The sequence below is a fragment of the Phalacrocorax carbo genome, chromosome 1 (genome assembly GCF_963921805.1).
Source record: "Phalacrocorax carbo chromosome 1, bPhaCar2.1, whole genome shotgun sequence".
Lineage (NCBI taxonomy): Eukaryota > Metazoa > Chordata > Aves > Suliformes > Phalacrocoracidae > Phalacrocorax > Phalacrocorax carbo.
In genome coordinates, this window is record NC_087513.1 from 121494167 (window position 1) to 121516929 (window position 22763).

At 42.3% G+C, this 22763-nt stretch overlaps 2 protein-coding genes across 2 annotated transcripts in view; one reads left to right on the plus strand and one right to left on the minus strand.

The window, feature by feature from the left end:
• Positions 1-78: 78 nt before the first annotated feature.
• Positions 79-6811, plus strand: GATD3 (glutamine amidotransferase class 1 domain containing 3). Its single transcript, XM_064472724.1, has 6 exons — positions 79-244; positions 2327-2379; positions 3147-3260; positions 3624-3743; positions 4587-4679; positions 5011-6811. The coding sequence occupies exons 1-6, from the start codon at positions 131-133 to the stop codon at positions 5315-5317; spliced, it is 801 nt and encodes a 266-aa protein (XP_064328794.1). The 5' UTR covers positions 79-130; the 3' UTR covers positions 5318-6811.
• Positions 6812-11811: 5000 nt separating this feature from the next.
• The window catches only part of LOC135317100 (myelin-oligodendrocyte glycoprotein-like), a 36180-nt gene continuing 25228 nt past the window's right edge, over positions 11812-22763 (minus strand). The window contains exons 4-7 of the mRNA XM_064472746.1: positions 22437-22489; positions 17485-17829; positions 16318-16353; positions 11812-13505 (exon numbers count right to left, since the gene is read on the minus strand). Coding sequence (XP_064328816.1) covers positions 13402-13505; positions 16318-16353; positions 17485-17829; positions 22437-22489 — 538 coding nt within the window. The 3' untranslated portion in view covers positions 11812-13401. The remainder of the gene's footprint in view (positions 13506-16317; positions 16354-17484; positions 17830-22436; positions 22490-22763) is intronic.

The following is a 22763-nucleotide window of genomic DNA, read 5'->3' on the forward strand; positions in this document are numbered from 1 at the left end:
CTGCCCCTCCCCGCCTGCAGGGGGCGCCCCCAAGGACGCAGCGGCCTCCGGGAGCGGCGCGGCGCGGCCCGCCCCGTCCCCCCCGGCTGCCCGCACCGCCGCCCTCCCCCCGGCACCGCCGCCCCTCGCCATGCTGGCCTCCTGCGGGCCGGCCCTGGGCACCGCGCTGCGGCGGGCAGCGCCTGCCGGCCTCGCCTCCTTCCACTGCTCCGCCCGGCGCCGCCGCGCCGCCCGCGTCGCTGTGGTGAGTAACGGCCGCGGGGCCGCGGCGGGAGGAGGCCCCGGGGGCGGGGGGAGCAGCTCGAGGGGAGAGGCGTTTTTCACTGCCCGACGGTGCCCATCCACCCCCAGCGCCGAGCCGACGGAAGGGCCCCTCTGCGGCTGGGTTGGCTCCGGCGGTGGGGCTTGGCGTGGCGTCGGGCCGAGGAAAGACTCGCCCGGTGGCCGCGGCAGCTGGAAAGCCTTGGGAGGAGCTGCAGTTGAGAAGATAAAGCTATGTAGAACTGAGTAACTTGGAGGAAGCCAGGCCGGGAGCGGGAAACACGTAGAAATTGGCTTCTGTGTAGCTTTTGTTGGCCTAGAGTTGAGCTGTAGGGAGCTGAACTTGAAATAATTTACAAGGCAGTTGGGGGCGGTGCAGGTAACCTACAGGAAAATATTTAAACGGGGTTCTGCCCCGCTGCGCGCAGGCGGCGGGGCTCGTCAGGGGTACGGAAGGGCGCGAGGGGATGGAGGAGCTGCAGGTTGCCGAAGGAAAATTCAGGCTGTAGTTGGCGTCTCGAAGGGATGCGCGGTTTCAGAGCTCAGTGGGCGGGTTTTGGAGCTCGGGCTTTGTATAGTCTTGACAGCATGAAGTGTAAAGAAATAAGAAGGCGTTACCTGCACGAAGAAATCTCTTTGAGGCAAAATTGGTTCACGAATGGGCAGAGTGCCGGTCCAGATGCCTAAAAGGTAATTTACCAGGGATGCTGCCGTTTTAGTGAACGGTAGCTTTTTAAAGAGAGGGTGGAAAACAAATGTATTGTTGAAAATACCGACATAAATTTCTGGCTATGGTAGAAGACAAGTTTGTCAGTAAGCAGGTCCTGAAATAACAGAAGAGGATAGCGTTTAGTGAGTTTCAAAAGCATTTAAGAAGTGTTGCTTAGATAACTCTAGCACAGTTGCTTGTGTGTTTATTCGGTCTAAATTAAACGAAAGATTAAATAAAAAGTTGGAGAGTAGAGGCGCCTCTTAAATATCAGAGCAGCAAAATTTTAGTTAGGATTAACACGGACAGAAAGACGTTCATGGATCTTACTGATTTGGTGAAGTGATGGTAGGATGTCGCACCTGAGAGAGCAGAGGGCTGGATGTTGTGATTTGAAAGCCCCTTCGAGTCCAATGTTTTTAAGACTGTTTCAGTTGTGAGTTTCTGTTCATGTGTCGGTGATTAAAAACTTTCAAGCTTCTAAAACCTGAGATAAAACCAGGAGAAAAGAGGGTAAAGTTAATAAATGGACTCTCTTTAACTGGATTTTTTCTTTAAAAACAAACAGCCAAACAAAAAAACCCCACCAGGGTTCATATATGTACTTTAAGGAACTAGATAATCCTTTGGATTTTTTTGGTTTTGTTTTGTTCTTGTAATCTTTTTTTTTTTGGGGGGGGGGATGGATGATGTTAACATTTTTTTTAACTCCGTCCGCAAACACAAGGATAGCTGATTGGTTTGTGCTTTTTATTCTCCACTGTGTATAAACAAAGTATTATTACCATGGTAATAAGGAAAAGTATGGCTAATATAGCATATTGGAATTGATTTAGCTATTGATCTCCGATGCAGATTCTCAGACAAAATGCAGCAGCAGGTAAAATAATTTGTCCTAAGTGCCACCTCAAGGTACACTTCTGTCCCACTTCTGTTTGATGTACATCTCGATGAGAAGATGTACGGATATGGATGCTTCATAAATAGACATATGACACTCAGAATAACTCATTGTGTGCACAATAAAAACATACTTAAGGATATCACGTCAATTTATTAACTCTGAGGAATAAAAGTATAAGCCAATAAATATTATTTCTGCCACTTGTCTGTGATGAGTAGCTATAAATAGGAAATGCTGGTTCTGCCCTATGTCAGATGGCAACACAAGGGCTAATAGCACAATGTTGTCTGGCTTAGTAAAGAGCCTGTTGCTAAGCTGTTGTTTTTTTTTTTGTGGGGTGAGGGAGGTCTCTTGTTGTTTGGGTTTTTTTTTTAGATCTTACAAGACTTATGAAAGATCCTGTGGAAAGTTTTGTGTCATGTGAAATACTTTCGTGATTTTTCTTACTGCAGGTCCTGTCTGGTTGTGGTGTCTACGATGGTACAGAAATCCATGAGGCCTCAGCGTAAGTTGCTTTAGGAAACTGTATGCTCCAAAAAAGCCTCCTTTACACTACAGCAGTCTGTTGGATCCAGTTTTGTGCTCTCTGGCCATCAAAATTGCCCTGAAAGACGTATGATGAAGCTTCATGGTTTTCTCACAACAAAACTGGGAGCTCAGCTGCATTCTTGCAGTAGCCAGTGACTGTCCAAAGATGCACCACGATGCATGCAACGCCAGAGCAGTGAGCTTGAGAGAGACTCTCTTTCCTTCAGAAACAGAAATTTAGAGTTCCAGAATCAATCTCAAGAGAGTTAAGTAGAGACTTCATTTCAGAATCACTTTGAGTTTCTGATCCTAAATCAAGCACTAGAATTGTTAATACTCAAGGTGAATTATTAACTCTTAGTATTCTTTGCTAAGAGATGTTTTATCTAGACCTGGATTAAATGGACACGTAGGTGTGTTAATAGTGGGACTGTTCCGTAACACCTGGGGACTTGCAATGAGAAAGGAAGTTTTTATTGTTCCCGGTTGCCTGCATAAGGGCACTGAACAAAGAAACTTGTCTCTAGCTTACCTGACCGTACTTCCAAACCGACTTTCTGTTCTGCTTTGCACTGTGGTGTTACATACAGGGATTTTGGTGCTACATGCTCACAATGCTTTGGTAGGATGTGTGATTTTCCTCCTCTTTCAAAATCAGGTGGTGTAATATTTGTAGGAAGACTTACGGGCTAGATAAAGCCTCTCTTCTAAGGTTTTCAGTACGTTTTGTCTCCATTTTTGTAGGATACTGGTACACCTTAGTCGTGGGGGAGCTGAGGTTCAGATGTATGCTCCAGACGTTCCTCAGATGCATGTCATTGACCACAGTAAAGGGCAACCAGCTGAAGCTGAGTCAAGGTGAAGTCTGTTTTTCACGTGTTCTCTATGTCTGCTGAGTCTCAGTCTCTTAGGCATTCTTCAGACATAGCAGCCTGTCACTGCACTTGTAGCACTTCACTCGCTGGCTTTAGCAGCTTTATGCTAGCTGGTATTTTGATTGGAGAGAAACATTAGATGAGTTTTCTGGACTTGAGTGTATACAGTCTGTTAGTGCCTGCGTTTCCCAGCTGTTGTATTTCAGAAGCATCGATAGCTTCAGTTATTGAGTACCATTGTTCTTCTTGCTTCCTCCCCCTTCTCTTCCTCTGCCAAAACTTTCTTTATGCTCTTCTGTGCACAAATGTGTAATTCTTCTCATTGTTTTATTTCTGGTTCTTCAAGGAACGTTTTAGTGGAATCTGCAAGGATTGCTCGTGGTAAAATTGCAAGCCTGGCTAAGCTTACGACAGCAGACCATGATGCCGTGATATTCCCTGGTGGATTTGGAGCTGCTAAAAACTTGTGAGTGGCAACTAAGCGTTAGACTCCTCAACTAAATGTACATGATCAAGTATTCATAATCACCTGTGATTCACATGATAACATCAGGAAGCAATAAATGGCCTTATTTACTACATAAGTAACTGCTACTTAATAAGGAAAACTGCTTTCAAAGTGTTAGAGTTGTGCTGTTCATGGTGGTTTCCAGTTGTAATTCTTACTGGCATTCTTACGTTTTGTTCCAACAAAGTTGGTGAGGATTCTGGACTATAGTTAATGCACAAGAAGTCCTTTTTCCCCCACCCTTAGGCCCACTCTTTTTGGCCCAGGCTGAGGGAAGTGAAGGTGAAACTCAATAGCTTCAGGTATTCTTGGTGTTATTATTCTGTTTCTTCATGTCTGTCTACCAAAAAGTCAGTAACGGTAAAACAGCAGCTACCTGAAAACAAACAAACAAACAAACACCCAAGAAAAGGAGAAAAAGAGTGCTAGCCGCGTGGAGTACTGAGTGTCTTGTTAATGACCTGCCATTTCGATGGCTTTGAGAAACCTGAATGTTATTTCCCTTTTCTTCTTACAAATATTTCATCTTTCAAAACTTTGTTCCACTTCTTAGTAAGCCTAGAAAGCTGATTTGATAATTATTTCTAGATGTTTATATCAAGTAAGGAACTTTCTGACATATCAAAGCCTTAGAAGTGAGTTGTTTTGGTTAAAGCACTGCTGGTCAACTACAGGCGTTTTCAACCACCTTTTAGAAGCTATTAAGTCCATGACGACCCTTGAGAGCAAGTCTCAGGGCAGATAGGCATCTCTCGTTGTAGGTTTATACTAAGGTATGTATAAAGTTTCTTGTTGTGGCAGGTCTACCTTTGCTGTCGATGGGAAAGATTGCAAGGTGAACAGAGAAGTTGAGCGTGTCTTGAAAGACTTTCACAACGCCGGCAAACCCATTGGGTACGTATGTTAGTTGGAGGGGCATTTGCTTGATAGTGTGAGCATGGAGAGAAAGTATGTTTTGTGGAAATATGCAGCTGTTATTGTTGGATCTAGAAAAAGCATCTTCCATTTTATATCAGTTGTAGCTGATTTTTTTTAATGTGTTTTTCAAGATGCGTGTGTGTGTAGGTGTTTGTCAAAGAAGAGGCAAAGAAAATGCGGAGTGGAAGTTGCCTTGTGGTATCAGTCTTTCAGATTTGTAAGACTGACAATTTGAATCTTCTCAGTTATGACCAAGTTTTGAAAGAGTTCCGTTGTAGAATCGCTGTTACAATTCCTTTTGTTGCAGTCTTTGCTGCATTTCACCAGTGTTGGCTGCAAAGGTTCTCTCTGGTGCTGAAGTAACTGTGGGCCATGAAGAAGAGGAAGGTGGCAAGTGGCCTTATGCTGGGACTGCGGGAGCCATTAAGGAACTGGGAGGAAAGCATTGTGTGAAAGAAGTAACTATATCCTTTCCTGTTAATTTCACGTTGAGAGGCAGTTTAGTCATGTGTTATTGCAGTAATGGATACATGCAGGATCTGTGCTTTTCCACTTCCAATTTAGCGGGAATACACAGTGTAGGGCAGAGAGCATGTAATACAGTGCATGGTTAGAAAATACTGTCGTCTTTACACAGCTGTGTAATTAGAAGTTGTTCTCAGTCATTGCCATAGAACTCCCTTGGACACTCGGTGATGCAGTAAATGCTGAGTGAATTTGTACGTAAAACGGGCACAAGTTACATTTTGTCAGTTCTCTTTGAGATTTTTTTTTTTTCTTTTCCTGAAGGCTAATGCTGTAATCAGACTGTACTCAGAGACATTTTATTACAGTCAGTAAGTTTCTTAGGTTTTCTTGTGTTTGTGAGTGCCAGTGTTCCCATAGATCGCTCTTGCAGGGTTTGTATTTCTGGCAAAAATAGCTTCTAGTGTCTTGGATTACAGGTTGCAGCTGTCTCTACAGCTGGGCGTTACAATATATTTGGACGTGCTTTTTTATAGGATAGAGGAGTTGTGAGGTTTTGTCAAAGATGGTTTATTTTGCAGACAGCATCTGTAACTGAGATGTAGGCTGTGTTTTCCTTAACTCCCTTTTACGAAGCTCATGTGGATACAAAAAACAAGGTGGTGACTACCCCAGCGTTTATGTGTGAGACAGAATTGCATAATATCTTCGATGGCATTGGGGCCATGGTAAAGAATGTGCTAAAACTAACTGGCAAATAAAAAAGAACTTCAGAAATGTTCAAATTTAGGGTGTAGTGTCAAATATGATCTGGGCCATTGGAAACGTTTTCACCTACTGTCCTGTTCACGCTCTAGTGAATGCTGATACCAAGCTGACTGATTCCCAGCTGCAGGGTTTTCCACGCCCTTTCTGAGAGAGAGCCTGCAGGAGGGCTTAGGGAGTACAAGCAGTCTGCCCTGAGACACAGAGCATTTTCTTGAGCTTTTTCAGCTGGAAAGCGCTGTGCAGACATATTTTGAAATCAGTCCTCCCACTGCAGCAGTGTCAAATCATTTTGGGGGCGGGGGGGGAAGAGACTAAAGGCCCTTCCAGTAGCTGAGGGCAAACATGTTGCAGGGGCGTAGCAGAGGCAGTGGCACTTTATCTAGCAGAAAAAGAATGGGAGTAGAGAGGAATTAGTTCAAGGTTTATGTGCTCAGGCCTGTATCTTGTGAACTAAAAGCCAGGATCAGCTGTCAAGGGAATAGACATCTTCCACATCTTAATTTTAGGTTGGTATTACTTAAAAGATTAATGCTTTGGTTTTCCATTTCAAATAATCCTGTTTTCACAAAGGAGCCATTCTGAATATCAATCAGCAGCAGGATACATCCTAACTGTCACAACACTAGCACTTTGAAAAATTAATCCATTGGCCCATTATAGCTAGAAAGGTCTTGAAATGAAGGAGAAAATATCTGCTGATGCGACGCACAATTTTTAAGGATATCCACATTATAGTAGTTGCTTGACTAGCAGTGGATGGAGAAAACAATCTCAAGTTATCCTTGCTTTCCCTGCTTTAGGGTAATAAAGCTTTCTCCAAAGAAATACTGAATGTCTGGAATAATGATGTATAAATAAAATAATTTCTGCCTTTATCTCATCCGTGTCCCTTCACTTTTGTTTAACAGCTGCCTCTGATAACTTACACTGGTGGATACATTCTAGCAGTTTTTCTGCGTTTCAGTGCTCTTAGCATCTTTGAGATGCTTTTTCCATATAGAATCCAGCAGTCTCCCTCCCCCCTTCCACCTTTCTATTCAGCAGAAAGCAACATTTCTTGAATTAAAACAAGCAAAATTACACCCTTTATTTTGTATTAAAGTTCATTTTATGTGACAGACACACTGAAGAGAACACATATTTTTAAGGGAGAATTGTGTGCTTCATAAATTAAACCTGCAAGCCTTAGATTGGGTTGGAGTATGTTAAATACCATCTGTGTCTGAAGACTTGCTAGGGATGTGGAATGATGATGTTTATTGGATGGAACAAAGAAGAGGAATGAAGCTTGAGTGCGAGTGGTGGGCATGCTCAGCTTGCACAGGTAGTGTTCATGGAATAAACGGTTTTGATTCTGGAGCCTCTTAGTATGTAAATAATTTTTTTGTCACTAAAAAAAGTCACATCTGGATTTAGAAGATCTGAATTTGTGCTTCAAAGATGGCACTATTTTCTTGGGAGAATTCATAGAGATGTCCGTGCAGATCACCAGCTCTAGCGTGATTACAAAGAAATCATGGAGAGAAACTGAGTCATCATGGTAGCAGGCATGGTTCATAAAGTGGATTTTGGACATACTCTGAAACTTTTTTGCTTGTGCATCAAATCCTTTATGAGGTTTTCTGTATCAAGTTGGTGAGAAACAGAATTTAAAGCTGCAGCTATGTAATTCAGTGCAAGTAAAGACTCCTCTATAAGCTTTGCTTGTACGTAAGTGGATGGTTTTAATACCAATTTTAGAGAGGTTTAGCAGATTATGGAAGGTCATTATTTTTATAAAATATAGTGACATTTTAAAATGTGTGTCTTTCCTACATCTGCAGGAGTTCTGAAAGAAATCTGGTAACATAAGAAAGTATCACAAAATGGAGAGGGTATTGAAATCCCTGGAGCAGAGGGAGAACAGCTGCTGCCTGTGTTAATGGTACCTTCCTTTCCTGTAAGAGTGATCTAATTTGAGCTCAGTTCTTCCCATCAGGAACCGTGAGTTAAATCTTTCCATTAGTTCCCCTCACCACAGCACGGTCGTGTGCACACATTTACCATTTCTGATATCTTCAGTTCCTAGTAAGTGCAGCTGTGGTGGCATAAAGCTTCTTAGATTCAGGTGTCCTGAGCAAAAAGACTACTTCTTTGAAGAAATTGCTATATTCGTGCAGTGACCAGCTGTTGCAAGTTGTTGGTAGATCATCCAGATGTTGCCTCTTTTTACAGACCTCTGACATTATTTCTTAAATCCAGATACCCAAATAATTAAGACTACTAATAATCTACTCTGTACCTTTCTGAGCAGGTGCCGTGGTCGTCATGTGGATCCCTGACCTGGTGGCTTCCAGGTTGGAATGTCACAGTAGCACATGCTTAGAATCAAGTATGCAAATTTAAAAGCTCGCTTAATTTGACATGGCGTCTCTTCTGCTAAGTAACAGCTATACTCTAAAATGATGGTGTCAATATCAGTGACTGTTTGAGGGCTAGGGCTGCGAGTTCTAATGAGAGTAACCAAAGAACCAGCTCCTCCTCAGTGCCTGGATTGTTTTTCAAGGTAGTTATAAAAAGGGAGCTACCCATACAGTGTTGTCTGTGCTGGAAGCTTGGGCTTTTGGTGGGGATGGGACAAACAGATACGCACTGGGGAAATCAAAGACAAAATCTTATTTTCAGAACTAATCCCATTTTAGAGCATCTTTTTATCCTTTTTTTCCATCATTCAGAGATAACAGATTTTAAGGGAGAATCATGTGCCAGAATTGCCTTTCAATTTTTCTATTCTGTCTAATTTCACAGTAAGGTGCTGAGTACAAACCTTCACTACACACATTTTTAAATATTTTTTTATTGATAGAAGATCTTTTAACTTTGGTAGAAGATGTAAGATTGCCATTCTGGCTTTCAGCCAGTGTAAATTTGGAGGGAAATTCCATGTGTGTTTAGAGATTAATCGAGACGTTTGTCTGCCAAGCTGGGTTTTTCTTTTCCTTCCATAGGGCTGTTTGGAGCTGCCGAGGGGTTTGCTAGTGTCAGCCAAGTGGATAGAAGTTCATGATGAATATATTTTGTTAAATGCTCTCAGAAATAAGTGGAAGAATGTGTATTCTTCAAGCCTCCACAAGGAGGCATGCAATATCTGGCTTATGGACCCTGCTGTTTTTCATCTTCAGAAAGCATTTAAGAACTTTGTCCTGCTGAAGAGGAGTGGTAACAAACACCCCTCCTGCTTGTGTTGGTTGTCTAGGGATGTGACGGGGTTAACTTGTGGGGTGTGGGGAGGAGTTGCTACCTCTCGGTTGCATTTCTGCCTGTCCCGTTTTGCCCTCATTGATGCTTACACGCAAAAACCATTTTATGAAATGTTTCTCTGTGGATTGTTGCAACGTTCACAAATTTGACAGCGGTGCTTTTTTTCTTCTAAAAGCAGAAATGAGAGTTAAGGATTGAGATGCGCTTTTCGTTTTTACCCTTCGGTTTGTGGTTACCGCAGAGAGACGTTTGGGATGAATAAATTGCCAGCAGGGGGCATTTTGTGAGCAGCGTTCTGTGCAGGCTTTCACTCACCCAAGTGCAGTATTCCAGCTGTTATTTTCTGTATGACATTTTTGTGTTGACATTTTGGGCACATAGAGGGAATCAGACGAATACTGCTTCCTACTTGTTTAACAAAAATAAACAGGAATTCCAGTTCCATCGCAATGAATGCAATTTTCCTGCTGTGTTGTTAAGACTCATTTCTTCAACACAGTGACTTCTTATTTATCTCCCTGAAAGTATAATATCAAACATGCTTATATTGAGCTCTAAAGCCTTCCTGTGATACAGTTATCACTGAAAAAATGAGGAAAAGTGTAGCATCAAGTCATGAAAGTACCCCGTGGGCTGTTTTTCTTGTTGGTTTTTGGAGGTTTATTTTTGTTTTTAGGGTTTTTGTTTGTGTTTTTTAGTTGTGTTTTGTTTGGTTGGGGTTTTTTTCCTTTTTAATAATAATAATGCTATTATAGCCAAAACCAAGATTTGTAGGCAGGGACTTTTATCAGGCCAAGAAATACTCCTGGAAGGAAACACTCTGTTTCTTCAAGGGTTTGTGTGTTTGCAAAGTAGTGGTACCTTACACGTGTATGTATACATACATTGGGTTGGGTGGGTTTTTTTTCAGAGTGGGAGCTTAGATAATCCTCCATCTGCAAATAATTGAGAGTTGCCTGCATTCCAGGGCTTGAGTCTTTTGTTTGAACTGTTCCTCTTTCCAGTGGCTTGCAGTGGCTGAGGGTAAGCTTGCGTATTGTATGGGTCAGCTTTAGCCCTCAGAAGAATTAAGGAACTGATATTTGGTTATCTTTTCCAAGGTGATTTCAGCGGTGGTCAGTATCTCAGTGGAAAGAGAGAGAGGGGAAGGGAAGGGGCTAAACTCGGACAATCCCAGAAGTTGAAACTGAAGTTAACAAAGAGGTTTGCATTACCTATAGCAACATGATTTCCTGATGCATATTTTAAAATAATCAAGTATTTTTCAGTACCCTTTGTTCAGCCGCAGAGCATCGTGCTATATGAATGACTGCCCTCAGACTTAGCTGAAATAATGGTGAAAATTCTGAATCACATGTATTACATTTGTTTCTGGCTGATGACCAATATGGGCCATTTCTCCTACATGATATGGAACAGAAAGGAGTTCAGCGAAAAGCAATAGCCAGTTAAACTGACCTCACTGTAAACTTAAATAAACTACAAGATGAGCAAACTAACTCCTTTTTGTCTCCTACCAATGTCACTGTCAAACATGATAAAATGAACTTGCTTTTACAGCTATTCTTTTGCAAGAATAATGTACAAGATCCCTCAAGAATTTCTTTAATATAGCAGAGTATCAGTTGATGCTCTTGCATATGAAATACATAGGTGTAGGCCACCAAGGCACTACGAGTGAGAGAAGTGGAGATCCCTCATTAAATGTGTGAATTGTTTTTGTGCTCCTTTGTTTTCAAAGCTATCCCTCTCATTTACCATGAAACTCTGGAAAACACCAGAATTATGTGCTGCTCATGTTCTGCATATTGAGTGATCTTTTAAGACAGATGCTTGCGGTGTTATCACCCAGGCAAGGAAGGACAAACCAAGGTCTGGGAATCATTCAAACCTTCACTGGTAGTCTCTTATGAAATCAGAATGGCGGTCGTATATACTACTGGGAATGGCATTAACTACAGCTCTGGGAAAATATAATAAACGGGGATGTTTAAACATTCCAAGTGCCGCCGCAAATCTTGAGTAATGAAGAAAGTAGGGTTGTAAGCAACATTTAGAGATCATCCAGTCTTCTTCCCGCCCCACCCCCTTCATTCTTCCTACCCTCATGTGCTTGTGAGCTTACTGTGATTCATGCCAGTTTCACAGGCAGGCGAAACTGAGGGTGAAGGATGCAGATGACTGAGGGAATTGGGCATTCCTCGTAGGCACCAGCCAGCACAACACTTGCTCTTAAACGTACAGCTGGGCTATCCCTCTCTGCAGCAGTGAGACTCTGTTCTAGCCCTGCATGCCCACATAAAGGTCTTTAAGTAATTATTCAGTTGCTTGCCCAAGAAATGCAGCTATATACTTGCACAGCTTGCGCTTGTGAGTGGAGGTGTTCATGTTGTTTGTGTTCCTCAACACCTCTTGACAAGCGGAGGGCTGCTTAAGTGGCTATTATTTTAGAAATTTTTAGAAATCTTACAGTCCTTGAAATGAGGGCAAGCAGTTCAGACTTTTGGGACTAACAGACCTGTAGAGATGCCACCTTTTGGACCTTCTGATTGCACAGTGAGCCGAGCTAGCTGTAGGAACAACTGGAATACAAGTAAAGAACTGTTAGAGACCAAGCAATTGCTCTTATCAGGGTTTGGTTTGGGGTTTTTTTGGGGGGTGGGGATGTTAGGTTATTATTTTTAATCAGCTTTTATTTTGAAAAATACATAGAATCTGAGGCAAACATTTGGAGGGTAGGATACAAAAAGACCGTCACAGTATGTACAGTTCTTATATTCAAATCTTTCTGTGAAGTGGGACTCCAGGTGTTACACTAAGCTGCTCTGTACCCAGGGTAGCCTAAGTACCAGATGAGCTTCACTGCAGCAGCAGCACAGGCTGTGTGGGGGATTTTGTCTCTCTTCCCTGCCGTGGGGAAAGGGCCCTTTTTTAAGAAAGTCAAAGGTAACTATGTCCTTCACCTCAGTGGATATGATTTTAAGCTGTATTTTATTCTGTTCCATGCCTTGCAAAAACAGTTCTGTCTGTCCTTTGAAAGAGGGTGGAACTGTTCCAAATCAAAGTGTCTTCGTGTGCATCCTTACGAGTCACCTCCCTCTGCTTGAGGGCTCAGCCAGGAGTGCGTTGAAGTCACCACTGTTCACCAGCCCAGGTGAGTAGTTCTCCAGGTGCTTCTCAGTTTTGTAATCGGGTGGGTTCAGCAGCTCTGGCCTGAAACAAAACTTCTGCCCTTTCTTGATACCGTTGGTACACAGGATCCTTTCAGTCTTAGTTTTACACAGGACACCTATGCTACCTGAACTGAACATTTCCAGGACTAAACTCATTTAATTTGCATAGGTATCAGTTACAATTATACTGACCAGTTTTTAATTCTTTTTCCCTCCAAAGGTACCATTTTTAAGGCAGTAACATTGTCACAGTAACAATTTTTTAGCATGCAGTGCTAGCTTAAGAATCCAGCTTTGGTGTGATGATCCCATTTACCTTGCTGTGTTTCATGACAAAAAGAAAAAATACTAAATTCAGCCTTCTAAAGCTTTTTGCTTATTTAGAAGTGGATTTTGTAATGATACATCACTTCCTTCCTCTGTGTTGATGTTTTATGAACTTCCACCATCTTTCTCGGTCAGCTTCACCCTTCTGCTGAAGAAATACTACATTTCTTGTGGAAAAAAAGTTGTTACTAATAGCCCATGACACTTAAGAGCAAAAACAGAAGCTAAAGTTCCACAGGCTCAAGTTTCACAAGGTTTCCATCCTTACGTTTCACAAAATATGACCGTCTTCCTACTTCCAGTTTTTATCTGACGCAGAGAGTAATTACCCCTTCTCCTCCTTTCAGTTCTCTCGAAGGACAGCGGGTAAGATGTTCAGCAAAAGATCTCAATTATAATGTGACCTTGTCGTTTTGTGAGTCCTTTATCCTGTCACTAAAGCAAAACCACAAAATCCAAAGTAAAATGTTCATATTGGCAGCACTAAAGCTGGGCTCCAAGAAACAAATGAAAAAGCAGACTTGCCGCCTCTAAGTTTTGCTGCCTTTGGTTTTGTGGAACACCAAAATGTGGGCCATAAACACCTAGTGCTAGGTCTGTTTTCAGATATTGGTGTTTCTTTCACATGCTCTGGGACAGTTGTCACGCTAATCCCACAGAGCTGTTCTGCCCAGCGAGGTCCTCTGGTGAGGAGAACTTTCCAAAGACAAGGTTGGCTTCCCCAGTTACAAGTGCCAAACCCTCAGTGTGACCAGGAGGTGGAAAGAGAGGGGAAGCGTAGCCAGGCGTGGCACATCAGCAGGGCTTCTGGAGGAAATCTGACTGTGTCCTGAAAATTAAAAAAGAGAAAGTTGGCATGTAACTGGTGGCTTGACAAGAAGTGTATTTGAAGACTGACATTTTACATGAATGCATTGATGAAAGATTGTAAAATCATGTGGATTTTGGCTCATTTTCAAAATTCTCCTTTGTGTGTGCATACACCATCCAGAAAAACCAGTCTCAAGGTACTGTGACAAATCGTTTATTCTCCTTCATAGAAAAGGAGCAGACACTCAGCAGCAATGAATACAACTTCATTTTCTGGGTGACTGAGAATTCTTGTTTAAAATCCTGAGAGAACAACAAGAACTAAAAGAATATAAAATACATTATCACTCTACCTACTCAGGGCCTGAGGGAGACCTTGTGATTAGGAGTCCGTAAATAATGGTGGTAAGTATTAAAAAGTCTAGGCCACAGATGCTTAGGTGGTAGCAGCACTGTGTACCTCTATTGGTACGTAAGCCACAGCGTGGACGCAGGGCACAGATTACCCTTGCCATAGGTGGTACCTGCAACTCATGCTGGATGTAGTACACAAGTGAAAAAAGATTTTGAACCACTGACTTAAGCAGTAGAGAAGTTTTTCCTATAAGCGTTTAGGTCTAAGTCCTTCTCTGGGAAGATCAAGCTGTATATTGTTTTCTATACCAATTCTTAGGCTGTTTCTATCGTGTGGTAACTTATTGCTAGTAGGGGTGCTTCCTTCCCCTCTTCCTAGAAGAAGTATGTGGTATTAATGTGTAAAGAGCAAGTAGATGTTGGGTAGTCCTCAGTAACGCTTTGAAGTAAATCATGGGTTTTTTTATATGAAGCAAATTAGGATTTAAATTGGGGTAGAAAAAAAGAAGGATTATAGCAAGTCTCCTGGCCTCTTGTGACCTCTTCCAGGCCTGGGCACTGTCAGTTTTCCCAGAAAAAATCTTAAAAGAAGTTTTGATTGACCCAGGAGGAGTCTTGCAAGAAACCCAGAGTGACAGTAAAATTAGGCTTTTTAAAATAATTGTGAAAAACAATCAATCCAGCATATAAACAAACAGAAATGAAGCGGAAATGAAACAGATCAAAACTCTTTCTGTTTTATATAAAAATATTAAATATCTGCTGGTCTGCTTATGATGACTGCAAAGTGAGAGAATTATTTCTGCACACGGTGTCTTTGTTCTCAGCAGGTCATTCAACTTATTCTAAGTCCCTTCCAAAATAACAAATACAAACCAGATTCTTTTCCTCCCTTTCTTAAAAAATTGCTGAAAATACAAAAAAAAAAAAAAAATTGGAGCTGCGGCTTCTTTAAAAGAAGTTGGCAACAGGAAATATGTTTTCCTTTTTGCAAAAAATTATGTTTCAAAAGTTAGGCTTTTGTTCTTTCCTTCATCCCCAAGCTCCCCAAAATCCAGCAGTACAAGAACCTTCGGGGGTCTGAAGTGTGTCATTTAGTGTGTTCTCCTGTAGCAAAGTTGAAGCACTCCCCCTTGTCCCAGTCACTTTTTTTTTTTTTTCCCCCCAAATGGAAATAACTTTTCATGGCCAGAAATAGTTTATATTGGCGATACATTGTCAGAAAGTTTTCGGCCAAGTCAAACATATGTACAACTATCTCCTTTAAATACAGCCTACTTACCTTCTGCTTTTGAGAAACTTCCATTGCTACTGCATTAAAAAGTCTGACCCTTGGTAATCACTTATTTCTTGTGGAAGGTAACAGCTACAAATATTCTAGTTCCTGGTCTGTTTGCATTTATAATGTTATAATGTGCTGTGTCACTGAAGTCATATGGTACCATATTGAATTTAACATCATGTTTTTAAAAACTCTTAAGCCAGCTAGAGGAGATATCTTAGGTCTGAAAAGGGTATTTCCTGTAGTTTTTCAAGTTGTTTATTGCTCATGGAGTACAGACTCATTTTTCCTGTGTGGTCATGAGATAAAACACTGGAACATTTTTGTTCTGTAGTTTCTATTTGAGTTTATTGCTGCTTAATCTGGCTGTAATTTTGTATTGCGGCTGAACTTGTTACGTTAACTGTAATATAATTATTGTTATGTAATGGATTCTATCTTTCAGCTGCACTGAGTAAAACAAACTGCAGCTATTGATTTTTATATGACAAAATGTTACAGGTTTGATACCAATTTAAGATTTTGTAGAGCTAAGAATAATTTGGCTTACAAGCAGGATTTTTACGGGGGGATTTGCTGATGATGGCACGTCAGAGCAGGGCAGCCCTTCTGCATTGCATTCGCTCCAGAAGCATTTACAAATGATCCTAATGCAGTTACTTCTCTGTAATGATTAAACCTAAACATTAGCATCTGCACTATACTTGAGAATTACCTTCAGAGGAGATCTACTTTAATTTTCCCAAAAGAGCTTATGTGGAGTCATTAATCATGTATTTTTAGAATATTTATTACTTTATTTACCCAAAAGGACCCCCCCCAAATCTCTTGATCTGGTAGTTCATTTGTGCCACAGTAATTTACAAAGTCCTTAACTCCCAGAACCAAATGGCTTCCGTGTTACTTGGTTTTTACTGATTGTTACGATGCCCGTAATGGTGCGTAGCTTTATGGACTAGTGACTAGTCACTATGCACTTCAGTATTCTTGCTTCTGCAGTCTAGGTCTGTCTTAGTGGTAGAGATATTTCTCCCTGTCTGGGACAGCTGTGTTTTGCTAGACTTGGTAAAAGAGAACAAGCACCATAAATCTGTTAGACTTTCTCTATTCAGCACATTTTACCAATCTTACAAATTCCAGTTAAAGCATGGGGTAATCACTCAGACATGTAGCAGGTTAAGGAGTATTGCCTTACCAGAAGGGGAAGGAGCCTCCTTCATGCTAGATGGAGCTGGAAAAAAACCACAATAAACAAAGTTATTTGTTTGAGCCTAGAAGAGAAAAAGGGTACTGATAATTGATCTAAGGGTTGGTGGTTTTTTCTGAGAAAGAATACATTTATCAAACAAATTGAAAGTTTAAATACGATCACAGAATTAAATCAGAGCAAAAGATACCTTACTGCTCCCAAAAATTAGATGATGAAAACATTTCGAGCCTGCATTTTCGAAACACTTTTTTCATTTTCAAAACTGAAAAATATTGCATGTTGAAATTTTCTGAACAAAAGTATTTCACTTTACATTTTAAAAACATTGTTCTCTTGAGAATGATGTGCATTAAAACAAAGATATTAAAGGGTTTATATTACTTGAAACCAAACTGTTTTATTTTAAGCAGAATTAAATGTATGTGGTTGACCATAATGAAAGTTTCCAGCTGATTTATTCAAGCAAGACACCTTAAAAAACTAAAACTATGATTTGTTTTGACGTGTATCCCCCCTTTTATTAATTTTGGTCAGCTGGCCATGCTTGTAGGTAGTTCAGATGTATTAGCTCAGTTGTTTGGCATTATTCAAGCACGTGTTGTGGTCTCACTCATTTTCCTAAGGAAGAAAAATAACAATTCATGTTGTATAAGTCCAGATCTTCCAGCTGGAAGGGAAATGGTAATTAACAACTCCCTGCCTTTCATCTGAAAGGGTCTATGGCCTGGACTTTGGATCCAGTTGTCAGAGGTGAAACTAATCCTGTTTCACAGACCCAAGTGCAAGCAACGAAATAAACTCTCCCATTCCCCTGGGACAAGGTGGATCCAGTACAAACCCATAAATAATGAAATGCTTAACAGTCAGGGGTGACCTCATTATTCATTAATGTCTCCTGCAAAGGGAGGGGGAAGAGGCAGGCAGCTTGCCTTCAGGCCTGCTGCTTCTGTGGATATGCTGTGCTGAAGCTTGACAGAGATGCGTTTTTTTTCCTTTTCACTTAGTCTTCCAGCAAAAGCAAGGAACAGTGAAACTGAGTGAAGATTTGCTTTAAAAATTGAAGTCATCCCAGTCGATGCCCATATATGGCTTGACAACAAGAAATGCGGCCTTCAACTCCCTCCCTCTGAACTAAAAAAAAAAATATCTTACCTGATACAATGAGTGTAATTTTAGATTTCTGTGTTTTGTTGAGTTGATCCCCAGTCTGCTTGTAGATGCAAGTATAGTCAGCTGAGTCCTTTAACTGGACATTGGAGAGCTTTAAGGAAAAGTTGCCATGCTTCATCTGGTCCAAAAAAAGACTAGTTCTGCCACGGTAACGTTCATCCTGGAGCTTCAGCGAATCCTGCCCATTGTGAAAAAAGTGCACTACGACAGGGCCTATCTGCCAATAGAGTTTTGAACTGGAAAGGATCAGCTGTCCAGGAGAGGTGGTGGTGCAAGGCAAAATGACAGTTTCTCCAACAAATGCACGATACGTTGTGTTTTGTTCACCTGGAATAGAAACCAGACAACTCGCTCAGTGCGCAGCAGAGCTAGGGACGCCAGGATTCCTACAATTTGGCTTCATGGTATCATTATCACCTCTCTTCCTCCCCCTTCTGCCCATGTCCTCCTGCTCCCAGCCAGGCAGGAGGCAGTACGTGCTCTGCCAGGACCAAGGGCCATGTATGCTCAATGCCTGGGCAGCTGCACAGCTGGACAGGTGTTGCTGTGTGCAAGTTGCCTTCACTTTGTCTGCTTGAACTTGTCTCCTCAGCTGGTGATTTTTTTTTCTCCCAGCTGCTGGGGATCTTAGTCTCTGAGATCGGGTGTCTGATTTGATTTTAGTTAATTGGTCAGTTCACAAGAGGAAGAGGGGGTGCAGGGCAGTGAAGAGGGGCAGACTTGATGAAGCAAGTTTTGGTTTTGTAGGAAGTCTGGCTGAAAAAAGGAGAAGCGTGAAAAGGGTGTTATATCAGCGAGAGAAAAGTCCTGGATGAGTTTAGTCTCCCCAAACTCCCATTGCTCACCTGTCACATCATGGCTCCTGATTTGCAAACAATGTGCTAGATGCCCCTGAGTCCCTTCCCCTGTGACATCTGGCTTCGTGCACCACTCTTGCGAACACCTGTCCAGCTCGTACTCTTTGGTACAGCTATTCTCCCAGTTCCCCAGAAAGGAGGTCTGTCATTCCCACTTTAGGTAAATGGCTTTTCCAAGGCCTCAGGGAAAGAGATATTTTGTACGGGTGGCCCGGACGATGGGCAGTGATGTTACCAACCTCACCAAACAATTCCAGCACATGCAAGAACAGGGGTGAGGGTAGCCCGCTGGTGAACAAACGGGCAGACAGGGCAGGAAGCCGGATGCGTCTCACTTACACGCATTTAATGACTTTGATACTAACTACGTTTGTAAGTTCTTCCAAGTTAGTCGACAGTATACTAAAACTTGCACAAATGGAGGAGTCTGCCACTATCACGTAGGACATCTCTTATTAGATAGTGGTGTTATATTTTCTAGGGAAAGAACGGGTTATGGAAGAAGATTTCTATGCATTTATGAAGCATAGACAACTAGGTATTTTCAGCACAGAACGCGGGCTTAAATTAACACTTTGACCAAACCTGTTTCATAAATGACTTTTTAAATTAAACCGCTGATGAATTAAGTTGGGTGGGAAATTCATCCCCAGAGGGGAGCCGAACAAAAGCAGCACGAGTCTGCGGTTGTGCCAAGAAGAAAAGTTAAAATTCACTGTGAAACAACTCAAATCTGTTTTCATGGCCAAAGGTCTGAGAGTCATAAGGGGTAAGTAATCAGCCTAAATATAGAAATAAATGGTTTTGGTTGCTGTGTGTTCATTCCTGTGTTCTAGGCCTGGACCAGCTCTGTGCATACATTGGGCTGAGGACCAAAAAGATGCCCAGTTCCTCCTTGAAGTCACTGACATCAGCCAGGGCTCAGCTTCCATATTAATCAGAGTCTGTTTTGAGGCTTGTTTGGTGTCACATTGTGTCCATCCAGACAGACATAAAAGCAGAAGGAAAAGTATAATTCAGAAAGCTGAATTGCAGAGCCAAGTAAGTCTCTCAGATTATAACTCTTTCACCAAATATCTGCTTTTCTTAGGTTTTCAGATTTTTCAGCTGAAAATCCCAGTCCACTTTTGCCCGGCAATGTAAACTTTTAGCTGAAAAAAACACATAACCCCGGTGCTATTTCTGGTTGTTGGTGGAAGAAGAACTCCCTTACTGCATGGACAGCTCAACCATTTTCAGACTGTATCAGTCACTGCCCACATTTTGCTTCTCAAGGGAAACCTGAATTACAACAGTATCCAAACAAGGGGCTTATTTTATTTACAGTAAAGCTCAGCCTCCACTGTACCGCACCCTTACTGCCACAGCACATACGACCCTGCACTCCCCAAGGAGACTGCCTCAGCCCTGCAATTAGTGGCATACCCAGGCAGGGCTGTCAGTTGGGCCCAGCACACCTACCAGGGCCACTGCCGGCTGAGGGAGGGCAGGGAGCACCCTGAGACCTGTCCCTGAGCTGTCTGGGCCTGGGGAAGCTGAGTAAGGCCGTGCTCAGCAGGGTCCCTCTGAGGCAAGGGCACGTCTGAAAGCAGACCGCGGTTACGGCTGACCGTGGTTAGCTAACCACCGTGGGGACATGAGTGTGCCTGAGGCTGCTGCAGGTGTTTTGTAAGCCCTGGGAGAACTCGGCCTCCAGAAGAGCTTTCTGGTGGGAAGAGTCCTGTCCACTGGATGCCATTAGGACAGAGAGTGCTTGCAATGTATGGTGTTGCACATGGATGAAGAAAAGATAATCCTGAAATCCACAAAACTTGTAGCTCTGTTCAGAAAAAATTTCTTAATGAGCAAAAGTGGGAGAAAGAGCATTGGTCCTATCTCCTGATTGCGGTCACTTCTAAATTTGATATTGGTTTTAGAAGTGCATCTATTTGCTTTTTGGCTCTTGATTCTTTTTCTGAAGATGGAGGACAGTGGTGCCCAGCATATCTGAGGCTAGCATAACCATTCCTTTCCTGCATGACATGGTGTAAAAACCTTGTAACACTTGTGGTGACTCACCCGTGGGGTTCAACCCACCCTGCCCGACACTGCTTTCAGCTGGCAAAACCAAGGCAGCAGGAGGCGGCACTGCTGAAGTTGCCTGGGGCAAGAACAGGTGACTGAAATCTGGCTGTAATGAGTTATTTAACAGAGCCTATGGCTGCATGACGGCGTTTGTAGATGGGAAGAACAGACTTCCAGGTACAAGTCAAATAAGTGCCCTTACGGAAGCCAGCCTTGAGAAGAAGGGTAAAGTCGTGCTGAAGGTTGGTGAGCCTGTGTTGAGCTTCTCACTGATGCTACTGATGCACCAGGAGGTGTGGAAGCAGAGCGCTTCCTGGCCAGAAGACTGAGGCAGCTGTGCAGTGGGGATGGGGGCAGCCGCTGCTGGGGTGCACAAAGCACGATGAGTAGTGCTCGTTTGATCTACCTGGTAAGCTTTGTACATGGAAGGTGCAGTTCTCTACCTTGGAAAAAAGGGTGTTGGCACACTGCTTTCACTTGCGGTTGTAAGACTCAAACGTCAAGTGAGATGAGTTTATTTTGTGTGGATTTTTATCATTGTACATTTTAAATATTGCCCAAATGTTTAAGACTGAAGGTGAAGTTGAGTGTGCTAATTTAATGAGTCTGTAAGATTCCTATAATGAGAAAACTCTGCTGCCTCAGTATCTGAAGTGTGGTGCAGGGAAGCTCATAAAGACTGGGCTTTCTTGTTTCTCCATCCTTTCTGCCCCTGAAGATGATCTAGGGTAATCATCTTTGTCTATTAATTATTTATTGCTTATATTGGAGGAATCTGGGATGCCAGTAGGCAATCTAGAATTTACGCTCTGTGGAAAAGGGCCTGGAAGTGGAAAGCTCTTGAGTGTGTCTCTTAAGTTCACTCTCGTAACGTTAGTGCAGTTCTGACAGTTGACAGAATAGTTTAATAGTGGAAGTAATGGCTTAAGTGGAAAAAATGTTCCAGTGTTAGAAAGAAGGTAACAGGGAATTTCTTGTGTTTCTGAGTACTTATGAGCTCAAACTGAAATGTGTTACCCTGGCAAGGCAGTGTTGTGTGATTCCTTACTAGCTCATGTGTTACCGACACGCAAAAGTATTTTATTGGAGGTATGAGGCTGTTTGCAACCCCAGCTGCTTGCTCACAAACACTGACCTTGAATTCCCTCATTTTAGGAAGGAGAAAAATAAATAGAGTCAAAGGGTAGTCAGTTAGGCAGCTCTACATGCTTGCAGGTGCACTCAGCTACCAAAAGAACATATATTGAGTGACAATACTTTTCCCCCTGCTCTGTGGAGACACATGAAAGTTTTCCCCCAAAACATTTGTTGTGCTTTCAGAAGAGAGACAGACAGACCAGTTCCAGATGAAGTGTAGCCCCCTGGACAACTGCAGCAGCTGGTGAATATGAGGCACTTCTGGGCAAACAGAGGAGGTCTTAATATTGCTGAATTTAAGCCTCAGATAAGGAAGTCAGAGGGAGTTGCCCCTGAAACTTGTACCCGCACCAGCACGTACTAGTGTATCTCTTCAGGGATGGTAGGGAAGATCATATCTAATCTATATAATGTCAGAAATCAAACTCTGCTAGAACTTGGCAGGGCATGTGCAAAGATTTAGGCAGAGAGACTGCTGCTGGGCTCCAGTCCTTCTGGTTACCTGGTTATGCCTGTAGTGAGCCCAGCAACTTAATGAGTTTAAATGCAAAACCAGATGCAGCTGGGGCTTGTAAAGCCTGAGATTCCAAGTCATCCTTAGCATTATGGAAATAGAGTATTTTTAAGAATGTGGGCAGGATAAACTTTATAGGTAAATATTTGTGGGCCTGAGACACCTTAACCTTGAAACCACTTCTTTCAGATATAGAGGTTTATCTGAAGGTTATTACCTGTACTTGCAAACCTTGGACTGTGATGAAATGTATTCGAAGCAAAGCATGTTTTTGTTTTGCTCCAAGATTCTCAGTTTGCAGTTTGTGTATTCACATATAAATACTTCCACAAACTCCTAGATGTGTATTATAGTATATTTACCTCTGGGTAGAGATGGGAACAGTAAGCAGGCAACCATCCAGAGAGCGGTGTCCCTAATAAAGTGAGAGAGAGAAATGCCAAATGCTTTGTTAGAATGCTGGAGCAGAGATCAAAGACCTTTTCTCTGCCATAAATTATGCCCTGTGTCACAACTCCCACATCCATAAAGAGAATTTGGATACAAAGCTGGATCGATTAGAAACCCTGCCTTCTTTGGTCACCTAGTCTTGGTGTAGATTGTATCTCCTGCCTGTAGATCTGAGGTTTCTCAATTGTCGTAATGGGATGGGGCTTCAGTTGCTAACACTGGACCCGTACTTCCCGCTT

Excerpts from the sequence above, each read along its gene's own strand:
- GATD3 (XM_064472724.1), top strand. The coding sequence starts at position 131 with ATGCTGGCCTCCTGCGGGCCGGCCCTGGGCACCGCGCTGCGGCGGGCA. Across the intron at positions 2,380-3,146 it reads GAAATCCATGAGGCCTCAGC|GATACTGGTACACCTTAGTC; the intron begins GTAAGTTGCTTT and ends CCATTTTTGTAG. Across the intron at positions 4,680-5,010 it reads AACGCCGGCAAACCCATTGG|TCTTTGCTGCATTTCACCAG; the intron begins GTACGTATGTTA and ends CTTTTGTTGCAG.